The sequence below is a fragment of the Myotis lucifugus genome, unplaced genomic scaffold (genome assembly GCF_000147115.1).
Source record: "Myotis lucifugus unplaced genomic scaffold, Myoluc2.0 scaffold_156, whole genome shotgun sequence".
Classification (NCBI taxonomy): Eukaryota; Metazoa; Chordata; class Mammalia; order Chiroptera; family Vespertilionidae; genus Myotis; species Myotis lucifugus.
The window spans coordinates 1,028,806-1,055,149 of NW_005871204.1; the positions used below are offsets into that span (position 1 = coordinate 1,028,806).

Sequence of the window (26,344 nt, forward strand, 5' to 3'; positions counted from 1 at the left end):
TGCTGGCCCCACCCCCAAAGTTTTCAGTTCATTAGGTTGGGGTCGGGACCAGAGAATTTGCACTGATGTCTGTGCTCTGGGCAAGGCACCACAGACTGAGACCCACCCTATGCTATGCTAAGTATTTCTGATATAATATTTTCAGATGAACTTGAGGCTACACTGAGCTTGGAGATAAGCCCTAAGGTTTAAGTTTTGGGAAGCAAATCATTCAACCTAACTGACCCTTGATTTTTCATCTGTATAATGGGAATAGAATAACATCTGATTAACAAGGTGTTTGATGATTAAAATTTAAAGGTGTTTATTATACTTTCATATATGCAAATACAAATTCATATACAAATAAGATGTGAAAGGTATTTGGAGGTCATACAATTTATGCTTTTCTCACCATGACTGAGATTCTGTTTTCTAAGGAATATACTTGTGTTACTTGTATTCCAAAATTTTACTCAAATAATTTCATTATGTTAAACTTGAATTCAACTAACATTTCATAAATCAAGAGTCTCAAAAAATATGTTAATTCTTTACAGACAAAGTCAAGTTTTAGGGAGATCTCACACTTCACTGACCAGTTTGGGAGTCCCAAAAATTGTAGGTTGAATTCTGTATGCTGCATAATTTACCTGAACATTAAAAGCTCACATTTCTATGTTATTTTACACTTTTCCAAGCAGTTTAAATATGGTATATAATTTTAATTTCATAGAAATGTTTTCTAAGTCATTAATTGTTGAGTGATTAATCATGATAAGATACATGATCATCAATGTCTAAACTTTGTAGGTCGTATATTACTGGTACAAAGTGTATATTAATTGTTCTCCTATGCTTTGCTAACCAAAAAGTGAAACTATTAAAATGTGGTCTTCCTAAAATATCGTAAAATTGGAGTAGAGGACAGGAGATATTTAGATGGTTTTCCTTCGTTGAATAGTTGCAAACTTTCTCAGTAACTTTATATTCCTGGCCTCAGAAAATGGAATTTAACAAGCTTTATTAATGATAACTTTTAAAGCTACTCTTGACTTACCTCCCAACAATTTAATTTTTCAACTACTTCTACCAGTGAAACACCAAAAATATAATTTAAAAACCCCACAATTTAAATCCTGATCTTTCCCTAAATAAAGAACTTCTGCTTAATTACTTTCAAATGACAAAACAAGAGCAAGTTATCTCCATTACATCCTTATAAGTCTCCAGTGAGTTAATTAGAAAATTCTATTTTTGTTTAAGATATTCCAGAGGGAGAAGAAACAATTAAAGGGTTTACAGCACCATGGAGTGCAATTAAAACAGAAAGCATTCCCAACACGACTGCTGATTTCTTTTGCAAATGCTCTTTTATTGAATATATTGAATATAAGCAGAATGTGCATGAACAGAATATGGGTTTAGCCACTTCTAACCTCATTCTTTTTTTCACTCACATATGGGGAAGAAAAGAAAATGAAACACTTTCTCTAGAGACAAAGGATGACTTCATAGTTTCTTAATTTCTTTCCCCGAGGAGCTTTAAAATACTCACTACTCCATACAACATCCCCATGCTACTCAGCAGCACAATATTTTGGTTATCTTTTTTGCCAACAGGACTAAATAAGAATATGAACAGTGAGTGAATCAGAGGGAGATGAGATAATATGTCGAACGGGGACTTTGTAACAATCGATGGCTTGGTCCTTAGGTATTCCCTCTACCTAATTGTCCTGTGTTTAGGTATCAAGTAGCTATTAAGGCTCTATTCTGGGCCTATGTGGGAATGAGAACAGTTTGGGTAATTGTGACCTTTCTGTGGTTAGTTTTACCCATCCCCTCTACGTGGCTTTGGTTCTGGTAGTGGGTGGCAGGAAATGAGTCATTCTTTGACTGAATGGCCTACATAAGACAATGTACCTTTGTTGAGGACAGCCTGGTTCAGAATCCCACTGGACTGGGTATTTTGGAATACAGAACCAATAACTGACTTTTTATGAAGGTCAATAGTTACAGGGTTAATAATCTTAAGCATTAGTGATCTTCTAGAGCTCATAGTAACAAGTTTGGATATAAAACAATCCCAGCCAAGGACGGCTGTTGCTGTCTTCATTGTGCATTTCAATGGATTGCATTGATAGTATCTTTTTCTTCTTTTACCATATGCCCTCCTTATATTGGTCAGGGTCCCAGACAAATATTACTTTTATATTATCTTTCTTACCATGCTACAGTGCAATCAGTTATTTCTTTCTTCTTATGATTTTTGGACTTTATAAAACAATTGAGAGTTTCCATGAGGGTGAGGTCTCTGTTTCATGTTTCCCTGCTATTTAATGATAATTGTTTGTAAGAAGAAGTTTTACATTGTCATGGTTATATATCTTTAATTGTTTTGTGGTGTTTGGGGTACTTGTTCTACTGCACTAACAGTGTTTTTAACTAAATATGTGTTAGAAATCATATAATACCTAGAACAGACAGGATACAAAAGCTGAATTAATTATTCAATAATTTTGAGAGAATATATTTATTCCATGTAATTTTTCCTGTACAAAGTATTAGTCTTATCAGAACTTCTTGAAAAACCTTTCAGTATTATTAGGTATGAAAGTATTCTTGATTTACATTTGGTGTGGAGGAACAGTCAGGTATGTGGTAGGTAGAATCTTTATGCTGGGCTGTGCTGCACATCACAGGACAGCTTACTACAAGTATACCATCTGGAAAAACAAGACACCCTCACAAATTTCCAAAGCACTCTATGGCGGGAAGAACCACTGTGGTTGGGAACCATTGCTTTAACACTGAGATACTTTCAAAATATTTGACAATTGAATTTGCTCCTTAGATATTAATCCTTAAGTAGCAAAGCAAAGGGAAGAGTGCATACAATTCCTGGCAGGAGTCTTGCTCCTCTTGAATCCTCCTCACCTTGACAGTGATCTAGCTAAACTGAACAGTCTGAACATGCCACTCCCTTGCTTACATCTCTTCCTTTGCTCCTCATTATGCTTACAACATAATAATGTCCATGCTTTTTTGACAGAAGATATGGGATTCCTGTGACCAGGACTCTTTCTACTTCTCCAGGCTCTTTTCCAAATACTCTCCACCTCCTCTTAAATGCCTGAGCCCCAACCTGCTTGGGCTGCCTGCATATGCCAGGTACTTCTTGCCACTGTGTCTCTGTGAATATTGTCCTCTCAAGATTCAGATCCTAGGTCATCTCTTTGGGGAAACATATTTCCTAGGAAGCTGAACCTTAACCATCAGATGGGACTAAATTCTTCTCAAGCTCTGTAGTTCCACAGTGCCCTACACACAGTTCTAGACACACTTTAAGAATTATAGGTGGAAAAAAAAAGAATTACAGGTGATCTATTTGTCTTGATCCCACAATCTACCACTAGATTATAAGCTCTTCAGGGCATGACCACACTTATGGAGCATTGTATTTGCAGCAGTAATGCATTTAATGCCACTTTGAGTCTCACACTTACCAGGCTTTGCTGAGGCCCTGACTGTGTAGAAGACAGGAGACATTGATTAGTTAGGAGAGGATAGATGAGAGAGTCTAACTAAACACCACATTCCATTCTGGTAGAAGAGGTACATATAAAAATGACAAGCATGAGAGATAACCTGTGATTTTCATTTTTAAGTCAGATTAATCCAATGCTCTCTGAAGTGTTTAGGCAAATACACTGTAAGAAGCAGCAAAGATGTCAAAAGTATTCTGGGTAAATAAAACCTGCTGACAGGAAGAAGCCCACATTGTTGAGAATGCAACTGATAATCCATTAATAGACATAGAGCATTAGGTCTACATCATACAAAATGAAGAAGAGCTGACAAGTCTAGAAACCCCTGTCCTCTCTGTATCATCAATCTGGATCATTTATTCGGCCAGTATTTCTTGAGTGTCTACTATGATTCAGGCATGTTCTAGAAGCTGGGGATAGACCAGTAGCCAAGACAGACAACATCTCCAGTTTCATGGACATTTAGTGCAGTATGATAAAATTAGAAATATATAATTAGAAAATTAAAAAATGTTATCAAAAGATTCATACTAAACTTAAGTAATTCAAATATGAAAATGCAAAAATGTAAAATTATAATTCTATCTAATTATCATATCTAGTGTATATCTAATTCATAGATATTCTTATTAGATATTTATATGTATTAATATTATATAATCACAATTTACATATAATTATGATGGCTGATGATACATTTTACACGCAGACACAGATATGCAGACACACATACACTCTAGCTCAGTATATCTGATTTACATTTTGTTAAGTGAATTCAGATGATCGGTTCCAATATAATCAATTTAACAAATATCCAAAATGCTTAATGGTACATAGGTCAACAAAGGAAATATATTCCCTTATTTATCTTATCCAAACTTGATTTATGTGATGTATTTAGAAGGGTTCCAAATATTTTGCTGTGTTCATGGAGACATAGGTGTACTGAAGTTGATGCTATAACTCAGAATCCTACCACATAATGAATTAACATTAGCATTTGGCAATGTGACAATTTAAAAATACTTCTGCCTCATAGCAAAAATAATTCAAAGCTGAGGGGACGAAACCCAATCATCTAAGCAGACCAAAAATGGTTCTGCTGTTGAATTTGACCTTTAACTAATATTTAACAAATATATTTAAACTAAATTACTTTTTAAATAGCCTATGTATCTCTGAGGTGAATAAAATGCAATTTCTGTTAAGCAGGAATATATCAAATGCCCTTTTATTGTTTATAACTTTTATCTCAAAGAAAGAAAATAAAATCAGGGTATTTTCTCTGAGATAAAATTTTTCTATTATGACTTTCAATTTGAGTTACCTATTTTCTCTACGTAGGTGCTTTTCCCCCCTACACAGAATAAACTGAAAGAAAATTAAACAATGGGTACTAGAACAAGGAGGTAGTCAATAATAATGAGTCTTCTGATAAACAAATTGGGAAGTTGGACATTAAATAATATGAAAACCCACTTTTACAAGTCTCAATGAATTAATATTTATCAAATAGTTACTCATTGTATCTATAATCACTAGGCTTTTTCACATCTATTCACAATTGTAACAAACTTGATTTTTTAAAGCAGATCTTTAATCATAAGGAAACAAACTTTGCAAACGGTTTGAAGATGTGATCTCATTATGTTAGCATCACGGTGATTTATTCACTTGGTGATCAAAATGATTCAAGAAATCTTGCCAACTTCATAACACAAAAGGAAATGAAATACTTTTTTAAAAGTTTGAGTTGATAAGTTGGTTATTTAGAGGCAAACAATTTTAGATATTAAAGTTAGAAAAAGAGAGGTGAATTTTTTTCACACAAATCCAGCCAGGTATAATATTGCTGTATGGGGTACTAATGAAGGCAGACTTGAATTTAGATGAATTATCCCAAATGCTCCAAATAGGTTATTTGAGGAACTCAGTCTTTACAAGTTAATTAGCATTCACTTGCTGCTAAAGTCAGAAATGTACCAGGTCACACCTGGTTTACTTACAGAACTTTAAGACTGTAGAGGCCTGCAAAGGCTCCCTTGGGAATGTATGTCAAAGCGTTTCCGGCAAGACGTCTGTGGGTTTGAAGGGAAAGGAGAGAGAGTGAGCACAGTTCTCTTCATGTGGAATTCATTTAGTTTTTAAAAAACACACAATACAATTATGTTCAAACCACAAATGCCAAAAACAATAGTAAAAAAAAACTTGTTTTGTTATAGTTTGTGAAAATTTTCTGTAAATTTCTAATAAAAAAGCTGGCAAAAGAAGTGCCTAAGAAGAAATATAATAAATTACCTATTTTACAGAAGTCATTTAATAGCTTACCTACACTGTATATAACTCTCCTTTAACATTTTTTTTTAATACAAAAGCTAGGCAAAGCGATAGAGAGCAGTGGGGGACAGTTGCCAGGGTGATGGGCTTATTATTACAGGTAAGATGGTGGAGAGAGCTCTGCTATGAGTGCATTTCAGCAGAGGTCTGCGCCAAGCATCACAAAAGCCCTGAGGTGGGAGTGTGCCTGGTATAGTTCGGAAAATGCAAGGAGGCCAGCATGGCTGGAGTGAAGTGACCAAGCGGGAGAATGATGGGGTGAAGCTGGGGAGGTGTCCAGAGCCAGTCCATGCAAGGCTGTGGAGGCCACAGTAAGGGCCTGGAGAGGGGAGGGGTGTGATCAGATCTGTGTTTAAAAAATATCCTTCTGGTGTATGGGACAATGCTCTAACCAACTGAGCCATACCAGCCAGAACCCCAGAGTGGCCAGGGAGAGGTCAATGGGGAAAAAAGGAGACATATGTAATACTTTAAAAAATAAAGAATTTAAATTAAATAAATAAATCCTATATAATAAAAGGGTAATATGCAAATTGACCAAACAGCAAAATGACTGGTTGCTATGATGCACACTGACCACCAGGGGGCAGATGCTCATGGTTGGTGAATGCAGCAGCCATGGCGGGAGCCTCTCCTGCCTCCACAGCAGTGCTAAGTATTCGTGGGGAGCGGGCCTAAGCCACCAGTTAGACATCCCCTGAGTGCTCCTGGACTGGAGAGGGTGCAGGCCAGGCTGAGGAACACCCCCACCCCCCAGTGCACAAATTTCATGCACCGGGCCTCTAGTAAATAAATAAAAAGATATAAAAGGGTCCTTCTGATGGGACCTTTTCTTTCTTGTTTATTTAAAAAATTTTAGCATTTATTTTAATTTTCTATTACAGTTCACATTCAATATTATTCTGTATTAGTTTCAGGTGTACAGCATAGCGGTTAGATAATCATACTTTACAAAGACGGGAGCTTTGTAGAGGGGAGAATAGAGGAAGAGTGGAAACAGACACAAAGGGAGTTCACACGGAGATGCTGGTGCAGCACAGCTGTGGTGGAGGAGGTGAGAAGGGTGGGACTTGATGTGGAAGAAAGAAAAATCCAACCGACAAACCACCAGCACCAAGGGGAAATGTAGGCCGTCAAAAAATAATAACATTTTATATTTATGGGTACATTATAGACAAGCCACATGCATTTGATCGGTTATCCCAAGTACTATACACAATACTGGAGTAATGAATTGTGTATGACCGTGACATACTAGTCCAAGAGTTGTTCATTGTCACAGAAAGGCTCAGACTTGGTTGGCGATCACAGATGGCTTAACTGATCAGACTAAACGGACTAGTAGCTGTTCAGGGACAGCGAAAATGTCCCTAACTCTCCTGTTCACAGCCTTGACTTCGGTAGCACATCTCTGAGTTCTAGAACAGAGCCTTGAGATGGGCCTTCACTCTTACTGCTGCTTACGGTATCAAGCAGCTTGATGGTTTCTGAGACCTTGACTTTGGAAAGGAAAAAGAGAGAGAAAAAAGGATGTATTTATTTATTTTATTAGTTTAAATTACTGTTAGGGTAAAAACCTTCCCGTTACATTTCCTGAAACATAACTCACTTCACGCGAATTGTTTTTCTTTTCTGGGCATAGACTTTGAGAATCCTACGTCTGTGTTCAGAACTAATTTGGGAACCACTGACCTGTGTTATCGGGGGAGTTTGTCTTAAAGCAAAGGAATTTATGATGTGTTATTGGCTACTTGCTGGGCCGATGGAAGATCCATCTCATTGACAAAAACAACAATTTAAGGAAATCATTGCCTCCTTCCCCTCTTATTTCTTTGCCACGAGGGATGGTTTTAGTAATTTTAAACTATAGGAAAAAGAGACTTTCAGATGAATACACAAACAGCGAGATCTGCACACAAATCTTTCCTGTGACAATTTGAAACAACAAATCTCTGGGCTACTGCATTCCGACCCTAGAGACCTATAACCAAATTGGCTGAGAAGCTGTTTTTCTCTCTGTTTCTAAAATTATTTCATGGGGATATCTCTTTCATTATCTTCATTTCTACAGTGAGATACAAATTCATAAGAAGAAATTTTTCTATCATATGAACAAGATCCTGCTCCATACATAAGATACATATTGTACCACTATTATTAGTTTTACTGACTTAACTGCCATTAAAAAGAAAAAAAATTAAGTAGATATATTCTTCAAATGAAAAAAGTAATTAGACGCTTTAGTGCTGTAACAACCTATGAAAATATTTTTGAGAACGTATGTTTCTTTGAATCTTTACACTAATTTGGATCTCTAAAGTAGAGTAACATAGAGGTTTTTTGGGGGGGAAGGTTGGGAGAAGGGTTAGCTTGATTTTGTAAAATAGAGGGACAAGAGCAAATGAATCAGATGTGGGCCCTGATTCCTCCTCTCTGGACATTGGCCTGGAGAGAAAGAAGCATGTGTGGATAAAATGGGGTGAGCACTGAGAGCAGAAGGGGGTGCCTGACTGCTTTCTGATTGGCACCCTTGGGAAAATTATTGAGCAAGAAATAGTGGTCCAACATGGGTCACCTCGGCCAGGTTCCAAAGGCAGAGCAGCATTTTCAGAGCTAAGCAGAGGGCCAGGCCAGTGCTACCAGCCCTCCCAGGTCAGTTCTTGGGAGAACTCTTTTGACTTCTAACTCTTAGTTGTTTTGTGTGCTTTTCTTTCCTTTCCATTTTTGGTTTCCTTTCTTCTCACCATGAATTTGCTGTGAGACTTAACACAAGTCACTTTACTTCCCTGGATTTCATTTTCCGTATTTAAAAAGAAGTAGGGTTCTTCCACTAAGGTTTCTTTTCTGCCCTAAAAGTGATTTTGTTCCACGTTCATTGTTCTGCTTATCTTTATTCTTTTCTCTCACCTCCTCCCTCCACCCTGCTTTTTTCTTTTTGCTAATAGTAAGGTTTCTTTATTGCATGTCACTAACATTTTAAAAGTACTTTGTCACACTTTATACCAGGAGGTAGATCAGAGGTTTTTCTTATTCTCACTTTGTAGACAAAGATATCAAAGCTCAGAAAGGTTTAATGTAAAATGAAAAACGGTTGCTTTCCAATTTCTTGTAAACTTAATCTAGCTTTTTCTTATGGAGCATGAAGCTATGTAACAACAGTGCTACTTAAATAATTAGCAGAATGAACTTGAATATGGTATCCTTATGATTTAAAAGGAGATGTTTCAGATTACTTAGCAAATTCATTCTGGCTCCTAGAAGTTACTGCTTTATTTTCCAACATTTACAAAGTGCACAAGACCTAGAGAGCACATATTCTAGATATGCTAAATTAATTTGTTATTAATGATATTGTAATTAGGGACTTTCAAAAGACAATAAAGTTAAAAAAATGAAACCAAATATAATAGTCAATTGAGATAGACTATTCATGATTCTATTCAATTGATTAAGTGCTCTTGTTGTTTCTGGGGCCATCACATGTACCAGGTTTGGCTTTGGGTCTATGCATACGGAAGCCAAGTGTCTGGGTCATCAGAGTTAGGCACAAATAGGATGAACTCAAGTCAACTGTAATCTATTAATCTTGCCTGTGCTGGCAGTAATGTATCATTGTTGAAGTTGACCAAGCCCACCTGTGGTAGGTTTTCTTTTATAAGATGTCCATGCTAGTCACAAGGGCCCACGTACTTAAAGTTTAGCCCTCTGGAGTTCATCTTTGTAAGATTTGCTGAAGCCTTTTGGATACAAAGACCATGACATTCCATCAACTGTTTTCCTTCCCATTGGGGGAAAAAAAGTGTCTTTCCTAATATGTCTCAAGAAATTATAATTTTCAAAGACCATGTTATGTCCCCTCCCTGCCCACCAGTGAGTTAAGCATATTTAATTGCTCAAATCCAGCCAAAAATCTCATTTTCTTAAACAGTATATTTATGAGTTGTCCATTTGTTTTCATTATTAGATAGGATTAAAAAATCAGATTTTGAGATTTGAGGGCTAAGGCCCACTGGATTGAATAAATGAACTCCTCAGGACAAAAGGGCGATCCTTTTGTGGGCATATGACCTATGGTATTTTTAACCACAAGACTAATAAAGTTCAATTTTCAACTCCTTTCTGAAGTCTTCCTTAATTACCCGAGTCCACAGTCAACTTTCCTGTAGGATGTATCTTATACAAGGCTGTCTATAAAGGTTAATTTTATATTCTACCTGATTTGATGATAGCCTTCTAAGGTCAAGAATCTTACTGCCTGCCCAGAGCAAGAAGCTGAATCAATATTGATTGATTGATCACTTTCTCTTATTTCCAAAGACAGTTGGCGGTAGTGCTACAGTTGCTTCAGGTCTGGCATAACTATTCCAAGATTGTTGCCAGTCATTACATACCCAGATCAGGAGCAGCTGAAGAACACCCCTTCCTCATTACTTACCAAATTTAAATCCATTGATTTCTCTGAGCACTTTCAAAAGCCACGCACAGTGCTTTTGGGCATACAAATAGTGCCTACCTTTTATTAAACAATGCATAAGTCCTAGTCACAATGTTATGTACTTTATAAACATTGTGATATTTAATTATTATAATCATATTAAAAAAGTGACCTGACTATTCCCCTTTTACAGATGGGAAAGTGAGCCTAAGAGGGGTCAAGTTATTTGCTCATGCTTACATAAAAAAGTTTACACAAGAGAATTTAGTTCAACGTAGCATTTTGGTTCTAAATTTTGGGTTTTTAACCATAACTTTGCTTAAAAGTAGGCTGGTTTGGAGCTTGGGTTGGTCTAAATGAGGAATAACACAAGAACATGAATAGCTGCATCATTTATTATCCATAAGAAAACTGTTGCTCACTGCTTCTTAACAATTTTTTAAAAATTGATTTCAGAGAGGAAGGGAGAGGGAGGGAGAGAGAGAGAGAAACATCAATGATGTGAGAGAATCTTTGATGGGCTGCCTCCTGCACCCCCCCTACTGGGGATCAAGTCCGCAACCTAGACATGTGCCCTTGACTGGGGTTGAACTGTGACCTCCTGGTTCATAGGTCAAGGCTCAATTACTGAGCCATGCTTGCTGGGCTGCTCACTGCTTCTTATTCAAAGTCCTTCTCCCATTGGCTTCCAGATCCCGTACAATCTTACTGCTCTTACCACTGACTGATTGTTTTCTTTTTCTTGCTAGCCCCTTTTTAAGTTCTCATCCTCTAAAAAATACTAGTAGATGATTCTCAAGTGTCTGCCCTCACACTCTTTCTTTTTTTCTCTGTTTAGTGGTGTTTAAATTTTAGTGTGTATTACCATTGCTTTACGAACCATAAAAAATTCTGAGCCCCAGACCCCAACCAAGATTTAGTGAATCCGAGTTTCTTGGAAGGATTTGGGAATCTGCATTTTAACTAAGCAGCCCAGCCTGGCTCAGTTGTTGAGTGTCGACCTATGAACCAGGAGGTCACAGTTCAATTCCAGGTCAGGGCACATACTTACTTGGTTGCGGGCTTGATCACCAGTGTGGGGCATGCAGGAGACAGCTGATCAATGATTCCTTCTCATCGTTGATGTTGCTATCTCTCTCTCCCTCTCTCTTCTTCTCTGAAATGAATAAAAATACATTTTTTAAATAAGCAGCTCAGGTGGTTTTAATCTGGGTAGAGAAACACACTGGGAAACAGAGTCCATACCCTCTCTCACAGTCCTCATCTGCCCCAACACCTTCCACAATCACCTCTTTGTGAGGTTCTCCATCTTTATCTCTAGAGCAGGCTCATCATGCTCCAGACTCACATTCTCTCTGTTATTGACATTTGCAGTTGGATGTCCTGCCGGCACCTGACACTTATTATATCCGGAACCAGACCTCCTCTTGTCTTCAAAATACCAATTGTTCCCCTCGAATTTCCTGTTTCTATTGACTGTGCCTTATCAGTGTCCTGGCATCTAATCTCAAAACCTTACTCAGAGTCATCCCTCACCTTCAGAGTTCTCTTTCAGTGCCTATGTTCAATCAATTGATGAGTCCCTGACTCTCTTCCTCTGCTGTGATGCTTCCATATATCCCAGTGGGTCTCAGAAATCCCCAACCCTGTAGACTTTAAAAAATGATGTCTTGGTCCCCACTGAGACCCATTAAATCAGAAACTCTGGGAATAAGCCCTGGTGATTAGTTAATTTTAAAAATGCTCCAGGTGATTCCAATGTACATTCAAGGTGGGAAACTCTGAACTGGTCCTCACATAATCTAATATTGATAAGTTAACCATCCCCAGAGACAACGATTCACTCATTAATTAGGAGAGGTGATTAGTTAATGGATTTTATTTTAATTTTATTTTTTGTTAATCCTCACCCGAGGATATCCTTTCCATTGATTTTTAGAGAGAGTGGAAAGAAGAGGGAGGAAGACAGAGAAAGAGAGAGAAACATGGATGTTAGAGAGACACATCAATTGGTTGCCTCCCACATCCCGACCAGGGCCAGGGATCAAACCTGCAACCCAGGTACGTGCCCTTGACTGGGAATCGAACCAGCGACCCCTTTGGTACTCAGACTAACACTCTCACCACTAAGCCAGGAGGCCAGGGATAGTTAATGGATTTTAACAGTTATCCAGAAGAGACAATAAGAACCTGGACTAGGTGGTGATAAAATGGAGTAAACAAATGGAAAGACAATGTAGGATGACTAGCTGTAGGACTTTGAAATTGGCTGATATAGAGGGCAGGAGAGAAAGAATGACAGACATAGTAATCGCAAGTTTGGATAATCAGAAAGCAGGAAAGGCAGGAGGAAAGCTCACCTGGATATATATATATAATTTAAATACATATTTTAATATATTTTTATTGATTACAGGTTCCTGAGCTCAATTCCAAGTTTCTGATTCACTAGGTTGGGGTGTGTCACAGAATTTACCTTTCTTTTTTTTTTTTTTTTTTATATATTTTTATTGATTTTTTACAGAGAGAAAGGGAGAGAGATAGAGAGTCAGAAACATCGATGAGAGAGAAACATCGACCAGCCGCCTCCTGCACACCTATATTTATATATATATATTTAAAAATACATATTTTAATATATTTTTATTGATTACAGGTTCCTGAGCTCAATTCCAAGTTTCTGATTCATTAGGTTGGGGTGTGTCACAGAATTCACCTTTCTAACAAGCTCACAGATGGTGACAAGGCTGCTGGTCCAGGGACCATATTTTGAGAATTACTGGCCTATCTAGCAGGCAAAGACAAAAGAGATCTGAACTAGGAATATTGATTTGGGGGGCTCATCCATATAGCAGAAATAGTTCAAATTTTGGGTTTCCTGCTCAAATAACTGCAATTATCTGCTGACTGGTCTACATCCTCCTAATGGGTTTCTTTGCTTCCATATTTCCCCAATATATTTTGCATACAGAAATCAGAACATTTTTAAAAAATCATAAATTGTATTGTTTTAATAAGTTGCATACAACTGACCAGTGGCTTCCCATTGCTCTTATACATTGATTGTTCTGGGCCTCTTCTCCAAGCTATCCCATGTCACTGTCCCTCCCTCTCACTCTGCTTCAGCCACATGGATCTCCTTTCGGATCCACAAACATGCCACATTCTTTCCTATCTCAGGGACTCTGCTCACATTATTCCCCTGCCAGAACCACTCCACCCCTGCTCGTAGGACCACCAACTCGTCCTCATCCTCCTGATCTCAGTTTAGATGTCACCTTCTTAGAGAGACTTTCTCTCCTGTCATCCCTTGTGAATTATTCTCTACCTACCCGTGTTTGTGTTCTTCATCATTCTTGTCACAATCAAACATCATATGTGCATGTCTCCTTGCTTATTATCTGTTTCCCCCTAGACTGTAAGCTCCCCCAGGGTGGGCATTTCTTGAATGAATGAATGAACCATAGTTAAGTCCTATTCCCTCTTTTTTTTAAAAAATATTTTTATTGATTTCAGAGAGGAAGGGAGAGGGAGAGAGCATAGAAACATCAATGATGAGAGCGAATCATTGATCGGCTGCTTCCTGCATGCCCCACACTGGGGATTAAGCCAAAACCCAGGCATGTGCCCTTGACCGGAATTGAACCTGGGACCCTTCAGTCCACAGGCTGATGCTCTATCCACTGAGCCAAACCAGCTAGGGCGAGTCCTATTTACTCTTATGTTCCCAGTGGCTCAATAAATACATGTTGAATGAATTAACTGAAAAGTACTGAGAAAGGATACAATAAAACTAAGTGCAGAAATTAGGGGAATGTCTACATTTTATAAGAGCTGGGAGTGGAGAAGAAAGGAACGCTAAAGGGAAAAAGAAGAGGAGGCAGAGAGGTAGGGCACTTTCAGAATAGTGCCCTAATTATCATAACAAAAATGTGTATATATTACAAAATTTATATACATACACACATGCATACATATAAATACATACATATTCATGCACACACATACATATATACACACATGCATACACAAACACAGATATCTAAATGCCTGTATCCTGTATGGATAAGCATTTGGAAGAGAAGCAAAACAATTTCCATGACATAACACTAGAGAAAAAATAATTTCAAAGAAGCAGCATTCATAATCAATTGCCAGACCTATGATGACTAGAGATTGAGCATTGCCAAAGCCCAGGGGCAGGAAGGTTATTCATGGGCATGAAGGTGTTTTCATTTTACGAACACAATCCAGTATGTAAATTACAGTTTACTAAAGTTCTTTCATCATCCTTTCATTTAATCCTCAGGAAAAAAAATCTCAAAAGACAGGCAGGACAGCTCTCACCATTTTCAGCAACATGATGAGAAGTAGAAGTAGCAAGCGTAGATTGTGCTTTCAGGAAGTTTGGTGGTATCTTTCCTTACAAATTTCATCTGCAACCACAGATACCTACTATTTATATAAAGATTCTTCAAGGCCAACCATAATATGAGCAAACAGGGTCAGGGAACAATAGTAACTCAGAAACTGACCTCCCTAGAGCTTCTCATGTTCCCTTCTTAAATCGAGCACTTGATTCCAAAAGCATTAGAATCTGGGAATATTGTTAAATACCGCTTGGAAATAAAAAACATAGACTGTTTAAAATGGCAACGGCTCATTTTCCCTCTGGTTTAATCAGACTACCACCCTAAGTCTAATGGAACTGGTAGCTGTCAGCATTGGTGACAGCTCCCAACATCTGCACCTCACTCTAATGGACCAAGCATAGAATCTTGTATGTGTCCAAATAGCAAACGTTAACATAACGGCCCTCGTGGAACTGAATAACTGAACTGGGTGGATGCTGTTGGAGAGAAATGCAACTATTGCCCAGGATGTTAAAATGGGGTAAAGAACTGTCTGCATTTGTTGTCTAAATCTATTAAAGCTCATAGTTGGAAATAGCTTTTCCTTCACGTCCTGGATACCTGGGATTACTGCAAAATCAAGCTCATGAACAAGGAAAAGAGGCTTTAAAGTGTTTTCATTTTACTAATACAACCAAATATGTAAATTAGTTTATCGAAGTCCTTTCATCAGCACTTCATCTGGTCCTCAGAAACATCTCAAGACACAGGCAGGAAGCAGCAGCTCTCACCATTATCCCCCAAGGCCCATGGAGGTCAAGTGGATGATTAGCTAGTAAGTGGGGAGTCAGAACAGCACAGGAGTCCGGGACTCTGCCTCTACACAGTAGCAGCCTCCACACTCAAGTCAGATATGGCTTTTTTTTTTTAAGTTCTCCGTCGCACATCGCACCAGCAGGACATTTGACCTGTGCATGTCTGGTCACCTTGTAGATTTATAAAAAATAAATAACAAATGAGACCTGAATGTGCCCAAACTTGTGGCACAGGTAGTAAGTGGTCCAGAATGTCAGGAGAGGGAGAAAGAGACAATGAACTGTGATGGTTCTTCTTCTTCTTTATTCTGGCTTTTATTCTATTTGCTCCAGGTAGTCATTCTCTCTCTAGGGTTACAATGCAATTTTTCTTTTTTAAATATTAAGGCAGTGAATGCCTCTAGGGCTTTACTGATTCTTGGAAAATTTTATTTTACTTTATTATTATTTTAAAAAATATATCTTTATTGATTTTAGAGAGGAAGGGAGAGGGAGAGAGAGATAGAAACATCAATAATGAGAGAGAAACATTGATTGGCTGCCTCCTGCACACTCCTTACTGAGGATCGAGCCTGCCACCCAGGCATGTGCCCCTGACCAGAATCAAACCACGGAACCTTCAGTCCGCAGGCCGACGCTCTATCCACTGAGCCAAACTGGCCAGGGCTACTTTATTATTTTTTTAAAGACTCAAAACAAATTTTACTTTTTCCCTTTTTATTGAATTTATTGGGTGACACTGATTAACAAAATTATACAGGTTTCAGGTGCAGAATTCTACAACACATCATCTGTACACTGCACTGTGTGTTCACCATCCCAAGTCAAGCCTCCGTCCATCACCATTTATCTGTCTATACCCTCCTCCACCTCGCTTAATGCCCCTTCCCCCGGCAATCATCACACTGTTGTCTGTGTCCATAAGTTTTTAAACTATGGCACTGTTGATAAGTTCCAGTGATGAATGAGGAATGAATCATGGCTGTCTACAGGGTTTAAAACATAGTTAAATAAATTAAACTAGGGATATGATATACAGGATGGGGGAAAAAGTAGGTTTACAGTTGTGAGTAGGCAAAACAGAGTTTACTGTATCATTATTTGTTAATGATTGTATTATTTTCCATACGAACAACTGTAAACTTACTTTCACCCCACCCTGTATTGGGAAATGAACAGTAAGGGGAAGAGTGGTAACTTGGATTTATTAACTGTGATTTTTAAAAATTGAGTTTTGGGGTGAGAGTTTTATTTAATAGATAAAGAGATAAAGCACAGAGATGAGCAGAATAAACTAAATGAAAGAATACTTTCAGAACAATGCCTTAATTGTCATAACAAAAGTACATATTCACACACACACACACACACACACACACACACACACTGACAGCTATCTAAATGTCTAAATGTCTGTATCTAGCTGTATGGTTGGTCATTTGTTAGTTCAGTTAGAATCCTATATGAAATATGCTGCTTAATTATAGAACAACATTAATTAAGATTTTGTACCTGTTGAGCAATGCTAAATTGATGAAATTCTACACCTGGAAATTCTGATGACATTCTGATGACATTTTTCTCATAGCCAATATGTAATACTAGTGAATTAATAACCTGGATATCCAATCCCTACCTGCTAGGTAGATAGCTCTTGGTTGCTTTCTCTCTCATTCCTTCTTTTTTATTCCCTCACATATACACATAGACCAGTGATGGCGAACCTATGACACGTGTGTCAGAGGTGACACGCGAACTCATTTTTTTTGTTGATTTTTCTTTGTTAAATGGCATTTAAATATATAAAATAAATATCAAAAATATGTCTTTGTTTTACTATGGTTGCAAATATCAAAAAATTTCTATATGTGACACGGCACCAGAGTTAAGTTAGGGTTTTTCAAAATGGTTCGCCATCACTGACATAGACAGACACACTATCATTACGAAACTCAGTTTAAACAACACTTTAAAGTGTTCCACTGTGTAAACCTAGCTGGTTTGGCTCAGTGGATAGAGCATCAGCCTGCGGACGGAAGGGGTCCCAGGTTCGATTCTGGTCAAGGGCACATGCTCGGGTTGCTGGCTCGATCCCCAGTAGGGGGCATGCAGGAGGCAACTGATCAATGATTCTCTCTCATCATTGATGTTTCTATTTCTCTCTCCCTCTCTGAAATCAATAAAAATATATCTATAATAATAAAAGCATAATATGCTAATTAGACTGGACATCCTTCCAGACAAAGCGAGGGAAGCCTGGGTCCCTGGTACCAGAGGGAAGCCTGGGTCCTGGGTGCCAGAAGGAAGCTGGTGCTGGCAGCCAGGGTAAGGAAGGCCTGCTCTTGCATGAATTTTGTGCATTGGGCCTCTAGTATATATATAAAAATAAAGTGTTCCACTGTGTAAACTACTGTGCTAGGCACTGTTGAGGGAAAGAAAAGCACAGGTTAAATACGCAATTCCTAAACTTCTTTCTACTTTCTGAGTCTGGCTCTAAAAGTGAGTTTGGATCTTAGCTCTGGCACATTCTGACTTCACTGTCTTGGTAAGTTCCTTATTTCTCTGTACTTTAGTTTTGTAAAAAATATCATGAACTGGCCTGGCCAGTGTGGCTCAGTGGTTGAGTGTTGACCTGTGAACTTGGAGGTCACGATTCAATTCCCGGTGATGGCACATACCTGGGCTGTGGGCTTGATCCCCAGCATGGGGCGTGCAGGAGGCAGCCGATCAATGATTCCTTCTCATCATTGCTGTTTCTATCTCTCCCTCTCCCTTCCTCTCTGAAATCAATAAAGATATATTTTCAAAAAATCTGTGAACTGGAAATAATAGCTAACTTTATGGGGTTAGTAAGAGGATTCAATGCAATAGTATGGGTAAAATATTTTGCACAATGTAAACTATTACTGTTGTCATTATAATTATGTTACTTTGAAGATTTTATATTCTAGAAGAGAACATAGACTTAAACACAGGTAAATCTAATAGAAACAATTAACAACGTAACAAAGGCAACCTATAAATTTAGCCTGGGGAATAAAGTAATAAACCAAGCAGAGTTGATCACTTTTCCAGGTTCTATAAATACTACCCCCTTTTGCCACTAAATAAATAATGATGTCTTCAAAACATGTTAGATGCAACACAGAATTATATATGGGAAAGTGGTCTTTAAATTCAGCAAGTTGGCCAGCTCAGCAGAGGGAATTCAAGAACAGAATGAGAAAATGGAATGAACAGTCTTAAAAAGGTGTCCTCTATTTCTGAAATTCTGATTCCATGGTCAAGATATTTGATGGAGTTTCCAGAGATATAAAAAAAGACAATTCAGAAAAACAGCATTTTCAAATAGTAGTTCCCTCCCTCTCTTTCTTCCTGATTTTTCTCAATTGTCTTTTGAAAAACTGGCCTTGAAAGAGAATGAACATTCACCTCATGAAGAAAGGAGTTATTTTGAATAAGTTGGGTCACTGAGGGAGGAATTCTATTAAATAAAGTCCTTGGGGAAGTGAATTATTGTTGATTAGTTTGTGGTATTAAGTTGGGGTGTCCTTCTTCCATTACATATTATAAGGAAATTAAAGAGAAAAGGATAGGAAATGAATGCCTTAAAAATATGAGGATAAAGAGGACTAAGTATTGTATATTAATTATGGTGAGGGTGGGAGGATAAGGATGTAAATAAGAAAATAACCTTGATGTTTGAAATTTACTAAAATTAATCTTTAAAAATATTGGCTAATGTCAACTAATCTGTTACTTTTATCTAAGGCAGCTAACTTCTATAAGAAGCTGCTTTTACACATTTTTCTTTTTTTATTAGTTCATTCTTTCATTCATCAAAAATTTATTATGTATTGCATACCAGCTGTGATGAAGACAGACATGATCCCAACCTTGATGAAGGTTAAATTTTAGTCACAAGAAGGGCCAGAGATAGCCCTCACTGGTTTGGCTCAGTGGATAGAACATCGGCCCGTGGACTGAAAGGTTGCAGGTTTGATTCCAGTCAAGGGAACGTACCTCAGTTGCAGGTGCATGCGGGAGGCAGCCAATGGATGTGTCTCTCTTACATTGATGTTTCTCTGTCTCACCCCCTCCCTTCCACTCTCTCTCTAAAACAAACAAACAAAAAACAATGGAAAAATATTCTCAGGTGAGGATTAACAAAAACAAAAAACAAAAACAAAAACAAAAACAAAAAAAAGAAAAAAATGGCCAGAGATAAAAGAAAAGAAAAAAAAAGAGGCTCCTGAATAACCCACAGTGAAAATCCATTCATTGAATGAGTAAAACCTACTGTACAGTCCAGTGATCTAAGCCTCCCCAGCAAACCCCTCCATAACAATGTAGGTACATTCAGCTGATTTAAGTATTAAAACAATAGCATTTGTTAAAAATATAATGCTACCAAAATAAATATAAACTAAAGGGGAGAAATTTGAATATTACCCTTTTGGGGGAAAAAGAGATTGATGTAATGTCATTTGATTATGATGGAACATTCTTTCCACCTCCCATAGTGGATCGTGTGGTGCATCAACAATTTAAATTACTCCCCAAATTGGACCCTGACTTTTAGGATTTATAAAAAACAAGTATTTTAAAAAGAGGTCATTGCCTAAACAATTCCTTTAATCAGAAATCAGAGGATTTACTCAACGGATGGTGCCAAACTTTCTTCATGAAGACTACCATGGTACTTCACTTCCTTAGTCCCCATCACTCAAAAGGGTAAGAGGATCAAATTAATTTTTAAATGCAGATTTTTGGTTTATACAGTTCTTTTTCATCTTCTGGAAATTGATTACGAGACTTAATCAAGATTCCTCTGTGTATCATTAGCCAATTTAGCTTCCTCGTTTTTAATTTAATTTTTTCCCCCCACAGTGAGTTTAGGAGAGCATGGTTCTAAGTCTATGGTGGATTTCATGCTTCTCTGTTCAAGCCTTGAGGGAAGCTAAATTTAAAAGTAGGAAAATAGTAATTAAAAGTGATCAGGACAAAAAGCTTTGGTGCTATGAAATGTGGACTCCCTGACCCAAACCGAACCAAGCAGCAGTTTTTGGTTTTGATTATAGCTTTTCTTACTATTTTAATAAACATGAACCAGCATTCAAACTTTTAATATCCTGCTGCTTAACTATTTCCAAAGAGCCATCCAGCTCTTTTAAACGGCCTTTTGTTTTAAAATTTTAATTTGTTTGGCCCAGTCTCACCTTAGAATGCCGTAGCCTCATGGTAAACTCTTTTATAAGTTGATTTCCAGAATCACAAGCAATTCTTCTATTTCCCCCTCCCAACTAAGTGCTTCCTCATGTGCCAAAATTGTTGGTGCTGACAGCTTTCCTGCCTTGTTTTATCTGGTTCCCACAGTAAGTCTGAGAGACAAACACAAGAATGTGTCCAGCGTTGACTGGACGCATCGTGGCCACAGTGATACTTACAGCTCCTCTAGGAAGCGGAGACTGTGCAGAGGACTCGGGGGCAGCTGACTGATGTTGTTCATGCTGAGGTCTCTGGAGAGGAAAACAGACAGCGTGTGAGGAGCGGCGTCTGCCACCGTGAGGGAATCCAGCTGTTCAGTTCACACATCTTCAAGCAGTAGAGCCAAATGAACTCATTCTTTTGCTTGACAAATACATCGCGATTGTGCACCTTAAACATATTCCTATCCTACCCCCCCACACACACACTCCCCACCACCAGGGGCTCTCTATCAAGTTAGAGACCCTAGGAGGAGCTTATATGGATTCAAAACGAGTTAGACCATTCATGGGCATGGTTGTAATTCTTCAGGTTTAAGACTACGTGATTAGGACGGCAAGGAAAGGCATAACTCAGTGCTAGACATAACTCAACGCCGTGTCTTGCTTTACATTTTGTGACAAAGAGAAATGTCTTCACCATGCAACGCTGGAAGTCCTGCCTCTCTGGGGCTATAAGCACCTTGTAAAAACAAATGTTTTGATTCAAAGAAACTTAAAAAAACAAAACAAAACCAAACAAGACAAAAAGCCTATTCCCTCCTTCTAACATGTTCCTTTTACAGGTTCTCGGATTGCATTAAATAAGTGAAATGAACCATAAAACAAGGGTGTAATGCGATCCTGCTCTGTAGCACACTTCCTGCTGGGCCTGCACAGTAGTTCCTGGCACAGGAAACAACAAGCCACTTTGGGCAGAACTCAATCAATTTTTGTTTTAAGAGAAACTCCATGTAATTAGATTTTATTCTGTTTTATTTTTCTGGTTAAAACATTTTTTTTTTTACTGTGTCCCACATAATCCTACAGCATCACTGGTATATGCCATCTGTATCTCAGCCCCCCAAAGATGGCTAGACAGATTCTAGTCAAGACCAACTAAGACTTTATGTAACAGTCAGCCGAAGGTTGACTTAAAAAAAACACTCGTTGCTCACACCCGAAGATTCCGATCTAATGCCATTGAAATCTCAGACCAGGTCTACATGCTTAAAGTTTATCTTGCGATGCACAATGAGCTTCATATTTATTCTTTCCATATTGATTTAATTGGCATAGAACATTGTATTAGGCGTACAACATAATTTGATATATGTACATATTGTGAAGTGATTACCACAACAAGTTTAGTTAGCATCCATCACCATTCATATTGACAAAACTTGTTTTCTCGTGACGAGACCTTGAAAGATTTATCTCACAGCAACTTTCGAATACACAATACAGTATTGTTAGTAAGAGTCACTATGCTGTACATTATATTCCCAGGAATTATTTATCTTATAACTGGAAGCTTATGTCTTTTGCCAACCTTCACCCTTTCACCCATTAGCTTTATTGGAAAAAAAATCTGGATTTTTCTGTTATTGAAGGGGCTACATCCATTGCACACAACCAGCTGATTTCATTGAGGCTAAGAACTGAGGGATCATTCACTTTCTGACTTTAAAAAGTCACTAGTGGGAGCACTTTAGATCTTGCTTCCCAGCAATTGTCCTCAGATTTGGCCCAAATGAACTCTTATAAAAATAAAAGTCACCAATGTGTACAAGGAAGATAAAATACTCTGCTAAATGTTTTAGGGTGTGGTAAAAAAGCAGAATTGTTAATCTTAATGTTGGTGAACAATAATATAGCTGAGTTAAATGCTATGTTCTCAAGTTAAAACTAAACCATGCCAAAAATCTACATTTTTCTGGCATTATCTAGATAAGAGAGCCAAATAACTGATTAGCATTTTCAGGGTTTTTTTGTGTGCAGATATTTCTCTGAAGTAGTAAAGTTGTTTGGTTCCCTGAACAGACATGGATTCAATTAATTAATGCAGTTTCTGGATTCCTCACAGTGACTATGGGATCTCTTCAAAGACTTGCTATTTCTCAGGGATATTCACTTGTTTGCTAACTGCTATCCCACTTACTTCCTGAAGAGGATCCAGGTGGTTTGCTTGTGGAGCATGTTGATTGCTCACCTAGATTGAACCAGTCTCAGCATCAAGACAGCTGGCGTGGAGAGTGTTGACTTTCCTCTCCCCTGAAATATTCCTGAGTGATGTGCAAATCAGTTTGGGACAAGCATTAATCTTGTCTACGTGCAGAAAGCTCTAAGCAGAACAAGGAAATTTACACATTAAGGAGATTCATAAGCACTCCACATTATTTATTACCGGATTTTAGGTACCTGGAAGAGAAGCTTATATAAGCCTTCACTCTCCGGGTTCCCACTGGAGCACGTTGAGGGTGGAGCGGCAGAAAGAGTGCAGGCGTTGTCAGGGTAGAGTGTCAGGTTCAGTGTCTCGGGTTTGAATTCAGACCTCTCCGTTCACTAGCTGTATGATCTTGGAAAATTAACCTCCCTGTGCAGGCTTCCTCATATTTAAAAAAGGTGTCTCTACATTAATAGTTTGAAACCCTATGATTAGCTGTTTCCAATGAGAAGAGAGTGACTTAATTTTCTTCTTAAAAGGGAGAGTACCTCCCTTTCCAACAGGAATTAAGAACTTCTCTGTGTTACCTGACATGTGGTTCCTCTTAGAAAATGAGCTAGTATTGCTAAACCAAAACCTTATCACCTGTTTTTGATAAGGTTTCAAATAAAAGAGTTTGATAAGGTGTTTGATAAAAGAGTTTCCAGCAATGCATATAAGCCTAAAGCAGAAATAATTTTTTAAAATGACAATCTAATGTAAAATGAAATAGGCCTTTAAAATATAAATTCAAAGTGGGTAAGGTAAAATGTAATTTGTTTTTATTCACTTTTTCCTTCTCTGTGTAAAAGACCAAATTTTTAAAATTTCTAACTTGCTGTCGACTTATATTGTTATAAAATATAATAAAAATTAATTATAAAAAAGTAAAATAAAAACACAAAGATATACAAAATAGAAGCCTCAATATTTTGTTATGTAATTCAACAGAGATTATTTAATTACTATAAAGTTCCTAAACCTTTACTTTCAAATTCTTTTAAAAAAATATTTTTTTATTGATTTCAGAGAGAAAGGGAGAGGGAGAAAGAGATAGAAACATCAATGATGAGAATCATTGATTGGCTGCCTCCTGCACGCTCCACACAGGGGATCGAGCCCACAAATCAGGCATGTGCCCTTGACAGGAATCGAACCTGGGACACTTCAGTCCACAGGCCGATGCGCTATCCACTGAGCCAAACTGGTGAGGGCTACTTTCAAATTCTTATCGGTTGTGAATCAGTAAAATCACAGCCATGGCCTAGCTGGTGTGACTCAGTGGTTGAGTGCCGACCTATGAACCAGATCACAGTTTGATTCCTGGTTAGAGCACATGCCAGGTTGCCGGCTCGATCCCCTTTAAGTGGAGAATGAATCCAAGTCATCTTCAACTTTTCCTTTTTCCACTGTCCCTATGTCTATAAGGCACCCAGTGTTACTTCTACTACAGATCTTGCTTCTGGGTCTGGCCTCTCTTTCTTCTTGATAACTGCTTACTATGTGTCTTTATTCTAGGTCATCTCCTATACCAGTGATTCCCAAAGTGGGCGCTACCGCCCCTCGGTGGGCGCTGCAGCGATCCAGGGGAGCGGTGATGGCCACAGGTGCATTTGGGGGCGATGAGTAACTGCTATTAAAATTTAAAAAAAATTTAATTTCCAGGGGCTGAGTAATATTATTTCTGGAAAGGGGGCGGTAGGCCAAATAAGTTTGGGAACCACTGTCCTATACCATGGCCAGAGAGGTCACCCTGAAAAGTTCATCTGATGGTCACTCCACTCAAACCCACTGTTAGCCAATAGCAAAGACATCCCCTTAGGTGGATGATTTGGAAAAGGGCTCCTCCTCTGGAGGTGTACTAGTCTGTACATTACAGAAAAGATCTTTCTCCCACTGAAGGAGCCACAGAGTGGGGTGAATGCCTTGGCAAGCAGAGCTAGGCCTGGAGCTCAGCCCCCATGGAGGAGCCCCTGCTCAGCTGTAGCCATATGGGACTCCCCTGTCTGAGAACTTTTGCTGGCTCCAGGCCTCTTCGAGGAACTAATGCCCACATTTTTTAGGCTTTACACCATCTGGCCTAATATTTGTTTCCACCTTGATTTGATGTCACTTGTCTCTGTGCAATGTGTGCTCTGGTTGCACTGAAACTCTTGCTGTTCCTCTGTGTATGTCTCTGTCTTTACACATGTGATTCTCTTTTTTCCAGAAGACAGGAGTCTCTATATTTCCAAATTACCACTCCAGTGCTCTCTCGCTTCCCTCCCCCCATTTAAAATCTAGCTTAACAGACCCTGTGTTTCTGACACAACCTCTTATCTTTCTAGTTTAGTTGTTCTCTATTTTAACTTTTAGTCCTTTGATATTCCCAGTATCAAAGCCTTGTTTTAGCCTAAGAGCCTAGCTTAGATCATGCATTGATCACCCGGATCAGTATCTCACTAACATACTCAATTCCCTAGTCCCCATCTTCTGTTTCACTCTCCTGGCAAAACCCCAGCTCTGGAAAAACACCATAATTCTTCCTCTCTGTTACTATCCCAGGGTACTGAGTGATACTAGAAAATAAAAACTCACAAATGTGCAGATTAGTGACTATAAATTCATGGTCTTTGTGGGTTCTCAACACTGCTGCACAATCCTGTTATTTGTTATTGCTCAATTTACTCCCACAGGGACTGTTGCCAACCTTTACCACTTGCCTCAAACCTCTTAATGAACAACCACCCCCATTATGGGATACCTTCCCTGTACTTCATGGAAATAAATGGAATTCTTCAGACCACCAAACATGTTATTGGCCAAATCCTTGTTCTCTTTTATCACCTGCTTACTATACCTATGCTTTTCTCCTGGTTCAGTCTTGCTCCTGAATCCCATTCCCTGCCTGATGCTACAGCACATCACTCTATGAATAATTCCTTTGGTTTCCTGTAGTTTTTATCCTCTTCTCCTTCCCATTCACTGTGTAGATATAGTTAAGTCTTTTCCATGACTGAAACAAAAGGAAAACAGGATCTCTCAATCCCATGTCTTCCTCTACCTGTTACTCAATCTTTCTCATTCCCTTTGGGGTTGTTTCTGGTCTACAATTATACTCTCCACTTCCCATTTCCTTTCTGACCATAACACATAAACTTCCATCCCTACACTCCAATAAAACTGCTCTTGCCGAAGAAACAGTGACCTCCATACTGTCAAATCTAATGAACACATGACTTACTGGGCCTCTCTCTTGCATTAGATGTGCTCTTTCTGGAAATTACGCTCTATTGTTTCCAAGTCATCATTCTCTCAGGACTCTTTTCATACTTTCCCAATCTTTCCACTTTATAGACTCCTTTGTGGAATTTCTTGTATCTACTCCTTTAAATGTCAGTGTTCTCTGGAGTGTGCCTTGCCTAGAGCTCTTCAATCTCTACC

The 26,344-nt window shown here is 38.4% G+C and overlaps 1 protein-coding gene across 1 annotated transcript in view; it reads right to left on the reverse strand.

Moving 5' to 3' along the window:
- Positions 1–26,344, reverse strand: part of LGR5 (leucine rich repeat containing G protein-coupled receptor 5) — a 146,203-nt gene that overhangs the window by 65,881 nt on the left and 53,978 nt on the right. Inside the window, exons 2-3 of the mRNA XM_006095459.3 lie at positions 20,917–20,988; positions 5,537–5,608 (exon numbers count right to left, since the gene is read on the reverse strand). Coding sequence (XP_006095521.1) covers positions 5,537–5,608; positions 20,917–20,988 — 144 coding nt within the window. The remainder of the gene's footprint in view (positions 1–5,536; positions 5,609–20,916; positions 20,989–26,344) is intronic.